The sequence below is a fragment of the Entelurus aequoreus genome, linkage group LG18 (assembly GCF_033978785.1).
Source record: "Entelurus aequoreus isolate RoL-2023_Sb linkage group LG18, RoL_Eaeq_v1.1, whole genome shotgun sequence".
NCBI lineage: Eukaryota > Metazoa > Chordata > Actinopteri > Syngnathiformes > Syngnathidae > Entelurus > Entelurus aequoreus.
Window position 1 is genome coordinate 14,194,403 of NC_084748.1, and position 21,358 is coordinate 14,215,760.

At 37.5% G+C, this 21,358-nt stretch overlaps 1 protein-coding gene across 2 annotated transcripts in view; it reads left to right on the forward strand.

Annotated features, from left to right (window-relative positions):
- The window catches only part of ttyh3b (tweety family member 3b), a 68,103-nt gene that overhangs the window by 32,149 nt on the left and 14,596 nt on the right, over nt 1-21,358 (forward strand). For both annotated transcript variants that reach the window (XM_062026572.1, XM_062026571.1), the window contains exons 7-12: nt 2,583-2,655; nt 2,749-2,824; nt 9,809-9,864; nt 9,933-10,025; nt 14,347-14,439; nt 14,574-14,710. In XM_062026572.1, the coding sequence (XP_061882556.1) occupies nt 2,583-2,655; nt 2,749-2,824; nt 9,809-9,864; nt 9,933-10,025; nt 14,347-14,439; nt 14,574-14,710 (528 nt within the window). The remainder of the gene's footprint in view (nt 1-2,582; nt 2,656-2,748; nt 2,825-9,808; nt 9,865-9,932; nt 10,026-14,346; nt 14,440-14,573; nt 14,711-21,358) is intronic.

Sequence of the window (21,358 nt, forward strand, 5' to 3'; positions counted from 1 at the left end):
TTGCACTGGCATGCACCTGACAACATTTTTCCCCACATGTGGCGCCCCCTGTAGGTTGTGAAAATGCTCTATAACAGTGTTTTTCAACCTTTTTTGAGCCAATGCACATTTTTTGCGTTGAAAAAATCCGGAGGCACACCACCAGCAGAAATAATTCAAAAACGAAACTCAGTTGATAGTAAAAAGTCGTTGTCGCAATTGTTGGATATGACTTTAAACCAGGGGTGGGCAATTAAATTTTATCGGGGGCCGCATGAGCAACCCGAGCACTGCTGGAGGGCCACATCGACAATATTTCAATTAAATTTTGCTCAAAATTATTTTTGATATATACCGTAAGATAAATAATAATACTAATAATAATAATAATAATTAATAAATAATAATAATACTTTCATTTAACCTAACTTAACTTTATACCAAAAGCACTGCTTTGGAAATCATTTGTACCCCTTTCAGAGATCACATTTAGTTCCCCTTAAACATCCTCATGTTGCACAATGAAATGTAAGCATAGGATGAAGTGTGCATTCCTGTAACTTTCTCTAGTAACAGCATTCCATGATTAATATCAATAAATTACCATTAATAATAAATGACAGTAGAATAAGCACACGTATGACTGAGGAGTCATAGTGTAACTTTGTGTGGTGTTTGAGTTGTCCGACTTTTTGTGTGGCCATAAACGCACATGCGTGTTGGTGACAGATGACAAGTTGGTTTTGGCCTGGTTTGTACGGCAGAAAATGACTAGTTTTTCGAGATAGAAGTGTTTTACTCATGTTTTTGGTGTGGTTATGGCCCAATATAAACAGTTTTGCTCAATAAAGTGATCGATATAATTCCTGGCCTCGAAGCATCTCGATAGACGTTACAATAATTGAACGGTGTTCAATTGAACGGTGTTGACGAACACCGTTAGGGCCGCTTGTTGTCACTGTCACTCAGAGTTGCATTGCAAAATTACACAGAATAAATGTGTTTATTTTGTTTAGAATTCAGATGGGTTTGATTTGGTGCGCGGCATATATTTGCTGTGCGCAGAGGACGCTTGAGCAGTGCACAATTGCGCAGGCACGCACCTTAGAGGGAACGTTGCTTGGCAGTCCATGTCTTGTTGAAAACACGCCATTCGTCATCAACTTTTCTCTTTTTAGCGTCTCGGGTGTAAAACGTGCATCACTTGTCGCTGCATGTGCACCTTCACTCACAGGTTACACACGGACATACGGCCATAAATAACACTTTTCAAAATAAAAGCAGCACACACGACATAGATGTTTTTTCAACTTTATTTTGTAATTTGTGATTGCAGCTGTTCACATTCACTCACAATTGCGCATACGTCCACACGGAAGTAATACAAATAACGCTTTTCAAAACAAAAGCAGCACTGTTGTATTGCACACTCGACATTGATACTTTTTAAAATGTATTTTGTAATTTATGATTGGCCTCACGCGGGCCGGACAGGGACGCACAAAGGGCCGGATGTGGCCCGCGGGCCGCAGAATGCCCAGGTCTGCTTTAAACCATAACCAAGCATCACTATAGCTCTCGTCTCAAAGTAGGTGTACTGTCACCACCTGTCACATCACGCCCTGACTTATTTTGCTGTTTTCCTGTGTGTAGTGTTTTAGTTCTTGTCTTGCGCTCCTATTTTGGTGGCTTTTTCTCTTTTTTTGGTATTTTCCTGTTTCATGTCTTCCTTTGAGCGATATTTCCCGCATCCACTTTGTTTTTATCCTTCTTCGTGGGGACATTGTCCATTGTCGTGTCATGTTCGGATGTACATTGTGGACGTCGTCTTTGCTCCGCAGTAAGTCTTTGCTGTCGTCCAGCATTCTGTTTTTGTTGACTTTATAGTCAGTTCAGTTTTAGTTTCGTTCCGCGTAGCCTTCCCTATATTTCAATGCCTTTTCTTAGGGGCACTCACCTTTTGTTTATTTTTTGTTTAAGCATTATATACCTTTTTACCTGCACGCTGCCTCCCGCTGTTTCCGACATCTACAAAGAAATTAGCTACCGGCTGCCACCTACTGATATGGAAGAGTATTACACGGTTACTCTGCCGAGCTCTAGACAGCACCGACACTCAACAACAACACATCATTTGCAGACTAGAATTACTGGTTTGCAAACAATATTTTTCACCCCAAATAGGTGAAATTAGATAATCTCCCACTGCACACCAGACTGTATCTCACGCCCCCTCACACCTTATCAATACAGTATATCTTTTTTTATTATCATTATGTGGACTCATTTTTGCAGCCCGACCGAGCACATTCTTTCACTTTTTAGTCTGCGGCCCTCGGTGGAAAAATGCGTTAAGCCGTGTGAGAAAATTCAAGTCGATCACAACGATGTGGTTTGAAGACAGCGCCACCATGTGGTGTGGTTGTCAGTACGAGTGCATGTTGTCACACAAAGCTACAGGAGTAGAAGACTGTATTTATATATTTTTTATTATATTTATACCTATGTTCCCGCACAAATGTTTTTGTACATTGAGTCTAAAATGTTATTTTGGAGAAGCAACTAATATTTCATAAGCAGCCATGTCTTGTGTGCTCCTGCAGCGTGTGTCTGCTGGGGGTGCTGACACTCGTCGTCAGCTGGGGGTCTCTGGGCCTGGAACTGGCTGTCGCTGCGGTAAGTGTAACCATGGCAACGTCGCAGAGCTGCCTGGCTTGGCGGTGATGTAATCTCCTTCCCTCTGACGTGCGTGTGTGTGCGCCTTCACAGTCGACCAGCGACTTCTGCGATTCGCCCGACGCCTACATCGCCCGGGCGACCAAGGAGAACGCCGTCATCAATCAAGGTTAGCGGTCAAGATGCTGAGTTAGGAGATCACGCCCACCCTGACAAGTCACTTTTATTTTTAGGAAACCTGTGTGTGTGTGTGTTCTTGTATTTCTGCCCTTCTTGAGACAGCAACAAGGAAAAGTACCTTCCATATGAGGAGGTGTGAACAAGTTAGGACATAAGTCATGGTCCCAATACAGAAAACCATTGCATCTAATAGAGAATGTCTCATTTGCACCCCCTGGTGGTGAAATCTATCAAAGTGAGGGCGGTCCCAAAAAGGAGGGATTTTTCAAATGTCTGTTTTAAAAGTGCTCCCCCTCTGGTCAACATATGAAATAACAAGTGTGTGTAAAAATTTGAAGTGCTCCGCCTCTGGCCAACATGTGTAATAACAAGTGTGTGTAAGAAATTTAAATGCGCCCCCTTTGGCCAAAATTATTTTTAAAAAAATAAATAAATATGTATATAGAGACATACTGTAATAAATTGAAGTAAATAATGAAGATTAAAAACCAATTACAAACAAAAAAATTCCCCCCCAAAATAAATGAACTAAAAGCAGTCTTTTTTTCACAATGTATCAACTTTTTTCTTATAAAAGTGGGAACAATTTATCATGTTCTTTTTGTTTCTGTAATATTGCAATATTTTCTCGTAAAATTATTACTTTTTCATGTGAATTATTACTTTTTAGTGCAAAATGGTGACATTTGTCATATAAAATTCTGACTTTTATCACAATATTGCCGATTTTTTGGTTGTTCTTGTAAAACAGTGATGTTTTTTGAGTGAAATTATGACTTTTGTCATAACCTTGCCAAGTGAAATTCCGATTATTATTACAATATCGCCAACATTTGACAGTTGTCTTATAAAATTGTGACTTTCGTCGAGTAAAATTACGACTCTTTTTATAAAATTGCCAACATTTTGATTATTATTATTTTTTTTCTGTTATTGAGTAAAATTACAACTTTTCTCATAATATTGCGCAAATGTTCAGTTTTGCTTGCAACACTTTCACTTGCGTTGAGTAAAATCACGACTTCTATTAAAATACTGCCAAAATTCTACGTTTTTCTTGTGGAAATTGTGACCTTTTTCTTGTGAAATTCCAACTCATTTTTCACAACAAGCTTTTTTATAATGTAAATATAACGTAACATTAATTAATGTTGTAAATACAAATCTTCATGTATCTAGAAAGGGTGGTCCTGAAGAGACAGGCATTATTCGGAGGTCCCAAGAAGGTAACAAATACAAGAATGTGTGTGTGTGTGTGTGTGTGTGTGTGTGTGTGTGTGTGTGTGTGTGTGTGTGTGTGTGTGTGCATTGGGGGGATTGTGTTTGACTGACACTCTGGTATCCGCTCAGTCTCTCGGCCGCCTGCAGCAAACCTGCACTCTCACGAAACAAAAGCGCATCATGTGACTTTTTTTCTTTCTATCTTATTCCATTTGCTCTTTTTTTTTTAAGCCCTCCTCCTCTTACTTCATCTTTTAATTAGATCTGTTGTCTCTCACTCCTTTCCGCTCTGACTGTCTGCCGCAGAGCGCAGATGTTTCCTGTGCAACACACACACACACACACACACACACACACACACACACACACACACACACACACACACACACACACACACACACACACACACACACACACACACACACACACACACACACACACACACACACACACACACACACACACACACACACGAACAAAAAAACGGTTCAGTTTAACCTCTAAAGTTCAAACCTGAAGGTTTTGTAGCCTTGAAAGCAGGGGTGTAGCTCATTTTGTAACGGCACGATCGTTAGCATTTTGATATTAGCACGATAGCTTTTTTAGTGTGTGCACATTTTGCAGGTATACACCTCAGCGTCAAATATTTTGTTACTTGACGATTGCCACCTGTTAGCATGCTATCGTTAGTTGGCTAGCTTTTTTAGCTAATTTTATAGGTACAGCCAAACCTGGGTACTGGGTACTTTAACTTGAACTTAACTAAGGATAATAATACCAAACTAAACATCATAAACATGACCTGGGCATAATAGAGTACTCCTACATTGTTAGCCACCTCGTACTTGCCATATTTTATGACTTAGAATGCATAAAAAAAGAAAAACATACAGTACCGGTACTCCTACATTTTTAGCCACCTCGTACTTGCCATATTTTATGACTTAGAATGCATAAAAAAAGAAAAACATACAGTACCGGTACTCCTACATTGTTAGCCACCTCGTACTTGCCATATTTTGTGACTTAGAATGCATAAAAAAAGAAAAACATACAGTACCGGTACTCCTACATTGTTAGCCACCTCGTACTTGCCATATTTTATGACTTAGAATGCATAAAAAAAGAAAAACGTACAGTACCGGTACACCTACATTGTTAGCCACCTCGTACTTGCCATATTTTATGACTTAGAATGCATAAAAAAAGAAAAACGTACAGTACCGGTACTCCTAGATTGTTAGCCACCTCGTACTTGCCATATTTTATGACTTAGAATGCATAAAAAAAGAAAAACGTACAGTACCGGTACTCCTAGATTGTTAGCCACCTCGTACTTGCCATATTTTATGACTTAGAATGCATAAAAAAAGAAAAACGTACAGTACCGGTACTCCTAGATTGTTAGCCACCTCGTACTTGCAATATTTTATGACTTAGAATGCATAAAAAAAGAAAAACATACAGTACCGGTACTCCTAGATTGTTAGCCACCTCGTACTTGCCATATTTTATGACTTAGAATGCATAAAAAAAGAAAAACATACAGTACCGGTACTCCTACATTGTTAGCCACCTCGTACTTGCCATATTTTATGACTTAGAATGCATAAAAAAAGAAAAACATACAGTACCGGTACTCCTACATTGTTAGCCACCTCGTACTTGCCATATTTTATGACTTAGAATGCATAAAAAAAGAAAAACATACAGTACCGGTACTCCTACATTGTTAGCCACCTCGTACTTGCCATATTTTATGACTTAGAATGCATAAAAAAAGAAAAACATACAGTACCGGTACTCCTACATTGTTAGCCACCTCGTACTTGCCATATTTTATGACTTAGAATGCATAAAAAAAGAAAAACATACAGTACCGGTACTCCTACATTGTTAGCCACCTCGTACTTGCCATATTTTATGACTTAGAATGCATAAAAAAAGAAAAACATACAGTACCGGTACGCCTACATTGTTAGCCACCTCGTACTTGCCATATTTTATGACTTAGAATGCATAAAAAAAGAAAAACATACAGTACCGGTACTCCTACATTGTTAGCCACCTCGTACTTGCCATATTTTATGACTTAGAATGCATAAAAAAAGAAAAACATACAGTACCGGTACTCCTACATTGTTAGCCACCTCGTACTTGCCATATTTTATGACTTAGAATGCATAAAAAAAGAAAAACATACAGTACCGGTACTCCTACATTGTTTGCCACCTCGTACTTGCCATATTTTATGACTTCGAATGCATAAAAAAAGAAAAACATACAGTACCGGTACTCCTACATTGTTAGCCACCTCGTACTTGCCATATTTTATGACTTAGAATGCATAAAAAAAGAAAAACATACAGTACCGGTACTCCTACATTGTTAGCCACCTCGTACTTGCCATATTTTATGACTTAGAATGCATAAAAAAAGAAAAACATACAGTACCGGTACTCCTACATTGTTAGCCACCTCGTACTTGCCATATTTTATGACTTAGAATGCATAAAAAAAGAAAAACGTACAGTACCGGTACTCCTACATTGTTAGCCACCTCGTACTTGCCATATTTTATGACTTAGAATGCATAAAAAAAGAAAAACGTACAGTACCGGTACTCCTACATTGTTAGCCACCTCATACTTGCCATATTTTATGACTTAGAATGCATAAAAAAAGAAAAACGTACAGTACCGGTACTCCTACATTGTTAGCCACCTCGTACTTGCCATATTTTATGACTTAGAATGCATAAAAAAAGAAAAACATACAGTACCGGTACTCCTACATTGTTAGCCACCTCGTACTTGCCATATTTTATGACTTAGAATGCATAAAAAAAGAAAAACATACAGTACCGGTACTCCTACATTGTTAGCCACCTCGTACTTGCCATATTTTATGACTTCGAATGCATAAAAATAGAAAAACGTACAGTACCGGTACTCCTACATTGTTAGCCACCTCGTACTTGCCATATTTTATGACTTAGAATGCATAAAAAAAGAAAAACGTACAGTACCGGTACTCCTACATTGTTAGCCACCTCGTACTTGCCATATTTTATGACTTAGAATGCATAAAAAAAGAAAAACATACAGTACCGGTACTCCTACATTGTTAGCCACCTCGTACTTGCCATATTTTATGACTTAGAATGCATAAAAAAGAAAAACATACAGTACCGGTACTCCTACATTGTTAGCCACCTCGTACTTGCCATATTTTATGACTTAGAATGCATAAAAAAGAAAAACATACAGTACCGGTACTCCTACATTGTTAGCCACCTCGTACTTGCCATATTTTATGACTTAGAATGCATAAAAAAAGAAAAACATACAGTACCGGTACTCCTACATTGTTAGCCACCTCGTACTTGCCATATTTTATGACTTAAAATGCATAAAAAAAGAAAAACATACAGTACCGGTACTCCTACATTGTTAGCCACCTCGTACTTGCCATATTTTATGACTTAAAATGCATAAAAAAAGAAAAACATACAGTACCGGTACTCCTAGATTGTTAGCCACCTCGTACTTGCCATATTTTATGACTTAGAATGCATAAAAAAAGAAAAACGTACAGTACCGGTACTCCTAGATTGTTAGCCACCTCGTACTTGCCATATTTTATGACTTAAAATGCATAAAAAAAGAAAAACATACAGTACCGGTACTCCTACATTGTTAGCCACCTCGTACTTGCCATATTTTATGACTTAAAATGCATAAAAAAAGAAAAACATACAGTACCGGTACTCCTACATTGTTAGCCACCTCGTACTTGCCATATTTTATGACTTAAAATGCATAAAAAAAGAAAAACGTACAGTACCGGTACTCCTACATTGTTAGCCACCTCGTACTTGCCATATTTTATGACTTAGAATGCATAAAAAAAGAAAAACGTACAGTACCGGTACTCCTAGATTGTTAGCCACCTCGTACTTGCCATATTTTATGACTTAGAATGCATAAAAAAAGAAAAACGTACAGTACCGGTACTCCTACATTGTTAGCCACCTCGTACTTGCCATATTTTATGACTTAGAATGCATAAAAAAAGAAAAACGTACAGTACCGGTACTCCTACATTGTTAGCCACCTCGTACTTGCCATATTTTATGACTTAGAATGCATAAAAAAAGAAAAACGTACAGTACCGGTACTCCTACATTGTTAGCCACCTCGTACTTGCCATATTTTATGACTTAGAATGCATAAAAAAAGAAAAACATACAGTACCGGTACTCCTACATTGTTAGCCACCTCGTACTTGCCATATTTTATGACTTAGAATGCATAAAAAAAGAAAAACATACAGTACCGGTACTCCTACATTGTTAGCCACCTCGTACTTGCCATATTTTATGACATAGAATGCATAAAAAAATAAAAACATACAGTACCGGTACTCCTACATTGTTAGCCACCTCGTACTTGCCATATTTTATGACTTAGAATGCATAAAAATAGAAAAACATACAGTACCGGTACTCCTACATTGTTAGCCACCTTGTACTTGCCATATTTTATGACTTAGAATGCATAAAAAAAGAAAAACATACAGTACCGGTACTCCTACATTGTTAGCCACCTCGTACTTGCCATATTTTATGACTTAAAATGCATAAAAAAAGAAAAACATACAGTACCGGTACTCCTACATTGTTAGCCACCTCGTACTTGCCATATTTTATGACTTAGAATGCATAAAAAAAGAAAAACATACAGTACCGGTACCCCTACATTGTTAGCCACCTCGTACTTGCCATATTTTATGACTTACAATGCATAAAAAAAGAAAAACGTACAGTACCGGTACTCCTACATTGTTAGCCACCTCGTACTTGCCATATTTTATGACTTAGAATGCATAAAAAAAGAAAAACATACAGTACCGGTACTCCTACATTGTTAGCCACCTCGTACTTGCAATATTTTATGACTTAGAATGCATAAAAAAAGAAAAACATACAGTACCGGTACTCCTACATTGTTAGCCACCTCGTACTTGCCATATTTTATGACTTAGAATGCATAAAAAAAGAAAAACATACAGTACCGGTACTCCTAGATTGTTAGCCACCTCGTACTTGCCATATTTTATGACTTAGAATGCATAAAAAAAGAAAAACCTACAGTACCGGTACTCCTACATTGTTAGCCACCTCGTACTTGCCATATTTTATGACTTAGAATGCATAAAAAAAGAAAAACATACAGTACAGGCCAAAAGTTTGGACACACCTCATTTCAATGCGTTTTCTTTATTTTCATGACTATTTACATTGTAGATTGTCACTGAAGGCATCAAAACTATGACACCTGTGAAGTGAAAACCCTTTCAGGTGACTACCTCTTGAAGCTCATCGAGAGAATGCCAAGAGTGTGCAAATCAGTAATCAGAGCAAAGGGTGGCTATTTTGAAGAAACTAGAATATAAAACATGTTTTCAGTTATTTCACCTTTTTTTTGTTAAGTACATAACTCCACATGTGTTCATTCATAGTTTTGATGCCTTCAGTGACAATCTACAATGTAAATAGTCATGAAAATAAAGAAAAGGCATTGAATGAGGAGAAGGTGTGTCCAAACTTCTGGCCTGTACTGTATGTGTTCTTGTCTCACTTAAATATTGTGAATGATAGTCAAAGTTGCACAGGAGTGCTTTAAGAGGTCCGCCCTGTGTTTGCCGGTTAAGGTGACGGTTTTGTTTGTGTTGTTTTTGGTGTGGCCAGACGTCCTGCAGTACTACCTGAGGTGCAGCCCCGGCCAGGTGAACCCCTTCCAGCAGGTAGAGTTAAAAACAAATACAAAAATGAAATGAACGGTGAGTTCACGCGCGTTTGTGCGCGCCGGCAGAGGCTGTCGGGGAGTCACAAGGCGTTGGTGGAGATGCAGGACGACGTGGCCGAGCTGCTGCGGTCTGCGACGCGGGACTACGCCAACACCAAGGTGTGTGTGTGTGTGTGTGTGCGTGTGTATGGCTGCTAGTGTTGTCCCGATACCAATATTTTGGTACCGGCACCAAAATTGTTGAGATAGTTTTCGGTATTTTTCTAAATAAAGGGGAGCACAAAAAATGGCATTATTAGCTTTATTTAAAAAAAAAATCTTAGGGTACATTAAACATATGTTTCTTATTGCAAGTTTGTCCTTAAATAAAATAGTGAACATACTAGACAACTTGTCTTTTAGTAGTAAGTAAACAAACAAATGCTCCTAATTTAGATGCTGACATATGCAGTAACATATTGTCATTTTCCATTCTATTATTTTGTCAACATTATTAAGGACAAGCTGTAAAAATCGATTATTAACCTAGTTGTTCATTTACTGTTAATATCTGCTTATTTTCCGTTTCAACATGTTCTATCTACACTTCTGTTGAAATGTAATAATCACTTATTATTCTGTTGTTTGATACTTTACATTAGTTTTGGATGATACCACAAATTTGGGTATCAATCCGACACCAAGTAGTTACAGGATCATACATTTGTCATATTCAAAGTCCTCAGTCCAGGGACGTATTTCCTAAATTTTAAAAAAACGAAAGAAAATGTTGTGATGCCAAAAAATATCGACGCAATAATAGTATCATCGACTAGATACGCTCCTGTACTTGGTATCATTACAGTGGATGTCAGGTGTAGATCCACCCATGGCGTTTGTTTACATTTTGATGCCGATGAGCTACGGTGTGTAGTGAAGCATGTTTAGCTATTCCTCGTTCTCCAGTGATAATGATACTTGTAAGAAACTTACTTTATTTGTCGCCATGGAGGCGAGGATTAGTGATTTAGAAGTATCTAAAACACTGCCGACCGGGGCTGGACTTTAGCTGCTAGCTAGCTAGCCATGTCTTAAAGCAGGCTTACCCAACCATTTTTTCCACCATGGACCGGTTTTAATGTACCGGAATGCATTATTTTCACAGACCAGCTTTCTACGTGTGGCAGATAAAAACAGCAAAAAATTGGGCATGAAAAATTTGCCTTTGCCATTTTATATGTCCATTAATATGCATTGTCCCATGTACTATAACAAAAGAGCTGTAATATACATGTTATGGGTGTGCAGAGGGAGGTGACGGCAACTGACACCAGGGGAAGGTATAGCTTTATGTATTTATTATATATATATATAGACCATATATATAATAATAATCAAACAACGCTAAATATACTAACTAAGGAAATGAAGTGTGACAAAATCCAAGAGTGTGTATGGTGTAAGGATATGTGTTGTAGATTAGCTGTTGAGTGTTACCGTAAATGTCGAACGAGATACGAGGAAGTCCAGGGGAGAGAGAAGTCTACAGGTCAGAGTCCAAAGCCAGGGAAGAGTCCAGAGGGAGAAACGGGGAAAAGTGAGACGCACAGCTCACTTCCCAGGCGACGGAGGGTACTGCGGGGACATGGGCAAAACACAGTGGGAGCAGGATTGCATCAAGCAGGATGGTCGCTTACTGTACGCCAGGGGTCACCAACGCGGTGCCCGCGGGCACCAGGTAGCCCGTAAGGACCAGATGAGTAGCCCGCTGGCCTTTTCTAAAAATAGCTCTAATAGCAGCACTTACCAGTGAGCTGCCTCTATTTTTTAAATTGTATTTATTTACTAGCAAGCTGGTCTCGCTTTGCCCGACATTTTTAATTCTAAGAGAGACAAAACTCAAATAGAATTTGAAAATCCAAGAAAATATTTTAAAGACTTGGTCTTCACTTGTTTAAATAAATTCATTAATTTTTTTACTTGGCTTCTTATAACTTTCAGAAAGACAATTTTAGAGAAAAAATACAACCTTTAAAATGATTTTAGGATTTTTAAACACATATACCTTTTTACCTTTTAAATTCCTTCCTCTTCTTTCCTGACAATTTAAATCAATGTTCAAGTAAATTAATTGTTTTTATTGTAAAGAATAATAAATACATTTTAATTTAATTCTTCATTTTAGCTTCTGTTTTTTCGACAAAGAATATTTGTGAAATATTTCTTATAACTTATTATGATTAAAATTAAAAAAAAAAAATTCTGGCAAATCTAGAAAATCTGTAGAATCAAATTTAAATCTTATTTCAGAGTCTTTTGAATTTCTTTAAAAATTTTTGTTCTGGAAAATCTAGAAGAAATAATGATTTGTCTTTGTTAGAAATATAGCTTGGTCCAATTTGTTATATATTCTAACAAAGTGCAGATTGGATTTTAACATATTTAAAACATGTCATCAAAATTCTAAAATTAATCTTAATCAGGAAAAATTACTAATGATGTTCCATAAATTCTTTTTTTTTATTTTTTCAAAAAGATTCGAATTAGCTAGTTTTTCTCTTCTTTTTTTCGGTTGAATTTTGAATTTTAAAGAGTCGAAATTGAAGATTAACTATGTTTCAAAATGTAATTGTCATTTTTTTCGTGTTTTCTCCTCTTTTAAACCGTTCAATTAAGTGTAAATATCATTAATTATTAATAATAACATAGAGTTAAAGGTAAATTGAGCAAATTGGCTATTTCTGGCAATTTATTTAAGTGTGTATCAAACTGGTAGCCCTTCGCATTAATCACTACCCAAGAAGTAGCTCTTGGTTTCAAAAAAGTTGGTGACCCCTGCTGTACGCCAACAGAAGACTATACTCCGGCGCCGCATGGCAGGTTGTGCGAGCTTATGAAGACAGCTCGTTCATCCCAGGCAGGTGCGCTGATTACAGATCTCCTGCAGCTGTGCGGAGGTGCGCCCGCAGCGGAGAGGAAACGCCCGCACAGACGGATGAGCGGCGTTGGCAGGAGTCTGAGCCGTAACAATACATCTATTAACAAGATTATTGGTGTGTTTAGTGGGACAGGCGAATGTTAATTCGAAGAAAATGCGGTAGTTTATAAATCAATTAATGTAGCAAATGCGTCACGGACCGGTACCGGTCCCTGGACCGGTGGTTGGGGACCACTGTCTTAAAGCACCTCTTCCTCAGGGCGTTTCAGTGTTATAACTTCACCTTTATCGTTAGTTTTTAAGCCAAAATGCTTTTGTTCTCCCTTTTCTGTCTACACCAGGGGTGTCCAAACCGCACACTGAAAAATCAAAGCAAGCGGGGGCCATTTTGATATTTTTTATTTTAAAAACCAATACAATATATGTATAAAAAAATATACATTTAGGCCCCCACTAAGGCTTGATACCGGGGACTCCAAAGGGTTTAGGTTAAAAAAAAAAAAAAAAAAGTCATTATTTTGTATTATTATTATTATTATTATTATTCAAAGTTTAAATATCTAGATCAACATTAGGTATATCCGTCAATATAACGTTTTTTTTTAAAGATTTAAGTTGTATGCCCTTTTTGTCAAAGAAAACCCAGTTTTTTATGGAAAAAACACAAAATATGAAATATTTTCCCCCAATAAAATTTTAAAGTGGAACATTTCAGATTATATAATAATTGGAGCTCATAACATAACTCATAACAACATTGATTTTAATTTATTATTATTTTTTGAGCAATGACACTTAAAAAAAAAAAAAAAAGTCCCACTAAAATTATTGGGGATCCAAAAGGGTCCTGCTCAGTAAAGTGTTAAAAAATAAATCTTAATTTAAAAAAAAAACTGTTAACACAATAGTCTCGAGATCAACTTCAGATCTATCCGTCAATTATAACTTGTATTGTTGTTTATTATGTTCCTTGTTTGTTCATTTTAGGCCCTTCTTTAAAAAAAAACACATCGTTTTTTATATAGCAAACACAAAATATGTAACATTTTCCCCCAAAAATATCTCAAAGTGGAATATTTAATGTGACCTAATTGGAGCCTTGAATAGGTCAATAATTCATAATAACATTGTTTTTCATTCATTATTATGTTTTAAAGAAAGAAACAGCCTGCATGACAGCTTAGTGTTATTAGAGTCAACATAGCAACATTTTATTGTCACCTGTTTACTCTTTTATACCACTTTTTATGTATTTTATTTTTTTTAATCGTATTTTTAGAATGTGCCGTGGGGCCGTTAAAAAATTACCTGCGGGCCGCAAACTTTGGACATCCCTGGTCTACACGCTGTGTAAGCTTGTAAGTACTCTGTGATTGTGCACTGCCGAACATGCTCCTCTGCTCGTAAAACCAGCAATGACACGAACGTGACGACGACTTTTTAGATGCGGTATGGTACCGAATATGATTCATTAGTATCGCGGTACTATACTAATACCGGTGTACCGTACAACCCTAATGGTGTGTTCAGGGACTACGTGTGACCTCCTGTTTGTCCGTGCAGGGGACTCTGGAGCAGATCCAGTTCGTGCTGAACTCCACCGAGGTGGGCCTCCACCAGCTGACGGCGCTGGTGGACTGTCGCAGCCTGCACATGGTGAGTCACTCGGCCAGGGACGCTCCGGAAATCTCACGCCGTGGTCATCACCGTGGTCATCACCGTGGTCATCACCGTGGTCATCGCCGTGGTCATCACCGTCGTCATCACCGTCGCTCTCTCCCCCTTCCCAGGATTACGTGCAGGCGTTGACGGGCCTGTGCTACGACGGCGTGGAGGGCCTCATCTACTTGGTGCTCTTCTCCTTCGTCACCGCCCTCATGTTCTCTTCCATCGTGTGCAGCGTGCCGCACACCTGGCCCGGCAAGAGGTAACACACACACACACGATCCCGAACACGCACACACACACACAAGCTAACGCGCTACTAACTCCGCCCCTTTAAGAGTCCATGCATGTTTGTGTCCCTCCATGCATCCATGGCCACACTCTGGCCGAGCCTTCCATGTTTATTCCATCTTCCTTTCCTCGCCACAAAACCCGAGCACCAGGTTTTGTTTTGTTTTCCCACCCGCCACGTGCCCCACTTCCTCCTTCTGTTCCTGCCCCTCCCCCTCCCACAATGTCCTGATTTGGAATTGCTTTGGGCTTCAAGCGAACGCTGCTGGATATTGAGGTGGATATTTAATGACCGTATGCTCGCACAAGCGACTCCTTCCAAGAACCAAACACGCCCGCGGGGTGGAAAAGACGCAGCAATGTGACATTCTAGTGGTCCACGCCAGCATATGCCCCCCCCCCCCCCCACGCTAATCCGTAAGATGCCTGAAATGAGCAAGGAAAATCGTGCTGCCTGGGTTTTTTTACGTGCTTATTATTCCGCCTCGATGGGCCTCGCTCAGCCCTGTGCTGGTGAGAGCGGAACAGCTCCACCTGGTGGCCACGCCGGGCAACCGCTTCCTGTGTGGCGTCGCGTTGGTACGACATGGCTCGCAAAAACATGCACAACAAAAGAATAAATACAGAATATTTAACCTTGCACATTGGATCCGTTAATGCTGGTTGAACGATGATATTGTTTGGACTGGTAAACTCCATTAATCACAATAAATGAACGGAAATTCATCACGCTATTTATGCTCCTTTACCTAAACCCCGGGGTCCGCAACCCAAAACGTTGAAAGCAATATTGGATCAAAAATACAAAAAATGTCGCAAAAAATGAAAATCCTTATATAAGTCTTATAATTAGCTATATTAGCCTACTATCAAAATGACTTTAAAAGTCTTATATAAGTGTTATAATGAAGGCAACACATGATGTAAGTGTCTATATTACCTATAATAGCCTACTATCAAAATGACTTTAAAAGTCTTATATAAGTGTTATAATAAAGGCAACATATGATGTAAGTGTCTATATTAGCTATATTAGCCTACTATCAAAATGACTTTAAAAGTCTTATATAAGTGTTATAATGAAGGCAACACATGATGTTACTGTCTATATTAGCCTACTATCAAAATGACTTTAAAAGTCTTATATAAGTGTTATAATGAAGGCAACACATGATGTCTATTTTAGCCTACTATCACAATGACTTTAAAAGTCTTATATAAGTGTTATAATGAAGGCAACACATGATGTAAGTGTCTATATTAGCCTACTATCAAAATGACTTTAAAAGTCTTATATAAGTGTTATAATAAAGGCAACATATGATGTAAGTGTCTATATTAGCTATATTAGCCTACTATCAAAATGACTTTAAAAGTCTTATATAAGTGTTATAATGAAGGCAACACATGATGTAAGTGTCTATATTAGCTATATTAGCCTACTATCAAAATGACTTTAAAAGTCTTATATAAGTGTTATAATGAAGGCAACACATGATGTCTATTTTAGCCTACTATCACAATGACTTTAAAAGTCTTATATAAGTGTTATAATGAAGGCAACACATGATGTAAGTGTCTATATTAGCCTACTATCAAAATGACTTTAAAAGTCTTATATAAGTGTTATAATGAAGGCAACACATGATGTAAGTGTCTATATTAGCTATAGTAGCCTACTATCAAAATGACTTTAAAAGTCTTATATAAGTGTTATAATGAAGGCAACACATGATGTCTATTTTAGCCTACTATCAAAATGACTTTAAAAGTCTTATATAATGAAGGCAACACATGATGTAAGTGTCTATATTAGCTATATTAGCCTACTATCAAAATGACTTTAAAAGTCTTATATAAGTGTTATAATGAAGGCAACACATGATGTAAGTGTCTATATTAGCTATATTAGCCTACTATCAAAATGACTTTAAAAGTCTTATATAAGTGTTATAATGAAGGCAACACATGATGTCTATTTTAGCCTACTATCAAAATGACTTTAAAAGTCTTATATAATGAAGGCAACACATGATGTAAGTGTCTATATTAGCTATATTAGCCTACTATCAAAATGACTTTAAAAGTCTTATGTGTTATAATGAAGGCAACACATGATGTAAGTGTCTATATTAGCTATATTAGCCTACTATCAAAATGACTTTAAAAGTCTTATGTGTTATAATAAAGGCAACACCTGATGTAAGTGTCTATATTAGCTATATTAGCCTACTATCAAAATGACTTTAAAAGTCTTATATAAGTGTTATAATGAAGGCAACACATGATGTAAGTGTCTATATTAGCTATAATAGCCTACTATCAAAATGACTTTAAAAGTCTTATATAAGTGTTATAATGAAGGCAACACATGATGTAAGTGTCTATATTAGCCTACTATCAAAATGACTTTAAAAGTCTTATGTGTTATAATGAAGGCAACACATGATGTAAGTGTCTATATTAGCTATATTAGCCTACTATCAAAATGACTTTAAAAGTCTTATATAAGTGTTATAATGAAGGCAACACATGATGTAAGTGTCTATATTAGCTATAATAGCCTACTATCAAAATGACTTTAAAAGTCTTATATAAGTGTTATAATGAAGGCAACACATGATGTAAGTGTCTATATTAGCTATATTAGCCTACCATCAAAATGACTTTAAAAGTCTTATATAAGTGTTATAATGAAGGCAACACATGATGTAAGTGTCTATATTAGCTATATTAGCCTACTATCAAAATGACTTTAAAAGTCTTATATAAGTGTTATAATGAAGGCAACACATGATGTAAGTGTCTATATTAGCTATATTAGCCTACTATCAAAATGACTTTAAAAGTCTTATATAAGTGTTATAATGAAGGCAACACATGATGTAAGTGTCTATATTAGCTATAATAGCCTACTATCAAAATGACTTTAAAAGTCTTATATAAGTGTTATAATGAAGGCAACACATGATGTAAGTGTCTATATTAGCCTACTATCAAAATGACTTTAAAAGTCTTATGTGTTATAATGAAGGCAACACATGATGTAAGTGTCTATATTAGCTATATTAGCCTACTATCAAAATGACTTTAAAAGTCTTATATAAGTGTTATAATGAAGGCAACACATGATGTAAGTGTCTATATTAGCTATAATAGCCTACTATCAAAATGACTTTAAAAGTCTTATATAAGTGTTATAATGAAGGCAACACATGATGTAAGTGTCTATATTAGCTATATTAGCCTACCATCAAAATGACTTTAAAAGTCTTATATAAGTGTTATAATGAAGGCAACACATGATGTAAGTGTCTATATTAGCTATATTAGCCTACTATCAAAATGACTTTAAAAGTCTTATATAAGTGTTATAATGAAGGCAACACATGATGTCTATTTTAGCCTACTATCAAAATGACTTTAAAAGTTATAGAATTATATTTATATAGCGCTTTTCTCTAGTGACTCAAAGCGCTTTTACATAGTGAAACCCAATATCTAAGTTCCATTTAAAGCAGTGTGGGTGGCACTGGGAGCAGGTGGGTAAAGTGTCTTGCCCAAGGACACATTGGCAGTGACTAGGCTGGCGGAAGCGGGGATCGAACCTGGAACCCTCAGGTTGCTGGCACGACCACTCTATCCAACCGAGCTATACCGCCCTACCAGTATGAGCTAGCAGCTACACAACAGCTAAGCACACAATAGCACACAAGCTAGACATATATAATAATAATTTAACAATATTTCAGTCTAACAGCGTATTAAGTATCAAAAAATTATAGTTGCATATTACTTACACGTACAAAGTCTCCAAGGCAGAAGCGCATCAGTAGAGTATCCAGTAACAAACGTGTCCGCATTGCTCAAGTCACTGCGGCCAACACTCAAGGCGCTAATATTGGTATCGTATCGGGATTAGATATGTCCGATAAATGCTTTAAAATGTAATATTAGAAATTATCGGTTTCAAAAAGTAAAATGTATGACTTTTTAAAACGCCGCTGTACGGAGTGGTACACGGACGTCGGGAGAAGTACAGAGCAGTTGCGTCTCCCAGTCATACTTGCCAACCCTCCCGATTTTCCCGGGAGACTCCCGAATTTCAGTGCCCCTCCCGAAAATCTCCCGGGGCAACCATTCTCTCTAATTTCTCCCGATTTCCACCCAGACAACAATATTGGGGGCGTGCTCTAAAGGCACTGCCTTTGCGTGCCGGCCCAATCACACAATATCTACGGCTTTTCACACACACAAGTGAATGCAAGGCGTACTTGGTCAACAGCCATACAGGTCACACTGACGGTGGCCGTATAAACAACTTTAACACTGTTACAAATATGCGCCACACTGTGAACCCACACCAAAACCTTGTTACATTGTTTAATGCATCCAGCGGGGCATCACAACAAAATTACCGTATTTCCTTGAATAGCCGCAGGGGCGCTAATTAATTTAAAACCGCCTGTCACTCCGGCGTTTACCAGAAGCCTGCGGGATGGCCATGCATGCGCTAATTATTTTAAAACCTCTTCTCACTCCGGCGCTTACCTCATCATGAAAAGCACATTTAATTAAAAAAACTTTATTATTGTCTTACCTTTAGTTATAAATGAGTCCATGCCAGCTCCTTTTGAAGAAAAGCATCGATATAGAAGTCTTCCTTCAGTTTTAAAAGTCTCTCTGTCTCGATGGAGATCTTCCTTTTAAGTATTACCTCCTGCTTCGATTGAAAGTCCAGTTCAGAAAACTGTTTTGTTTTAGATATGTAATCCTCCATGGTAAAAACAATGGCTGCACACTCTTGCTGCTGTTGTCTTCTTCTGCAGCACCGTCTTCTGCAGTACCAGCAGTCGCAAGAAGGATCACTAGCGCCCTCTACCACCAGGAGGCGGGAGTCATTTAATGACTCATGTTTGACCCGGCGGAAGTGCCAAGCATGCGCTAATTATTTTGCGAAACGAGTTTGACCCGGCTGTAATTCGAGGCATGCGAATACCATATTCCCGGCGCCAATTCAAGGAAATAGGGTAGGCATAATAATGTGTTAATTCCACGACTGTATATATCGGTATCGGTTGATATCGGAATCGGTAATTAAGAGTTGGACAATATCGGATATCGGCAAAAAAGCCATTATCAGACATCTCTAAAAATTAGGCATAATAATGTGTTAATTCCACGACTGTATATATCGGTATCGGTTGATATCGGAATCGGTAATTAAGAGTTGGACAATATCGGAATATCGGATATCGGCAAAAAAGCCATTATCGGACATCTCTAAAAATTAGGCATAATAATGTGTTAATTCCACGACTGTATATATCGGTATCGGTTGATATCGGAATCGGTAATTAAGAGTTGGACAATATCGGATATCGGCAAAAAAGCCATTATCGGACATCTCTAAAAATTAGGCATAATAATGTGTTAATTCCACGACTGTATATATCGGTATCGGTTGATATCGGAATCGGTAATTAAGAGTTGGACAATATCGGAATATCGGATATCGGCAAAAAAGCCATTATCGGACATCTCTAAAAATTAGGCATAATAATGTGTTAATTCCACGACTGTATATATCGGTATCGGTTGATATCGGAATCGGTAATTAAGAGTTGGACAATATCGGAATATCGGATATCGGCAAAAAAGCCATTATCGGACATCTCTAAAAATTAGGCATAATAATGTGTTAATTCCACGACTGTATATATCGGTATCGGTTGATATCGGAATCGGTAATTAAGAGTTGGACAATATCGGAATATCGGATATCGGCAAAAAAGCCATTATCGGACATCTCTAAAAATTAGGCATAATAATGTGTTAATTCCACGACTGTATATATCGGTATCGGTTGATATCGGAATCGGTAATTAAGAGCTGGACAATATCGGAATATCGGATATCGGCAAAAAAGCCATTATCGGACATCTCTAAAAATTAGGCATAATAATGTGTTAATTCCACGACTGTATATATCGGTATCGGTTGATATCGGAATCGGTAATTAAGAGTTGGACAATATCGGAATATCGGATATCGGCAAAAAAGCCATTATCGGACATCTCTAAAAATTAGGCATAATAATGTGTTAATTCCACGACTGTATATATCGGTATCGGTTGATATCGGAATCGGTAATTAAGAGCTGGACAATATCGGAATATCGGATATCGGCAAAAAAGCCATTATCGGACATCTCTAAAAATTAGGCATAATAATGTGTTAATTCCACGACTGTATATATCGGTATCGGTTGATATCGGAATCGGTAATTAAGAGCTGGACAATATCGGAATATCGGATATCGGCAAAAAAGCCATTATCGGACATCTCTAAAAATTAGGCATAATAATGTGTTAATTCCACGACTGTATATATCGGTATCGGTTGATATCGGAATCGGTAATTAAGAGTTGGACAATATCGGAATATCGGATATCGGCAAAAAAGCCATTATCGGACATCTCTAAAAATTAGGCATAATAATGTGTTAATTCCACGACTGTATATATCGGTATCGGTTGATATCGGAATCGGTAATTAAGAGTTGGACAATATCGGAATATCGGATATCGGCAAAAAAGCCATTATCGGACATCTCTAA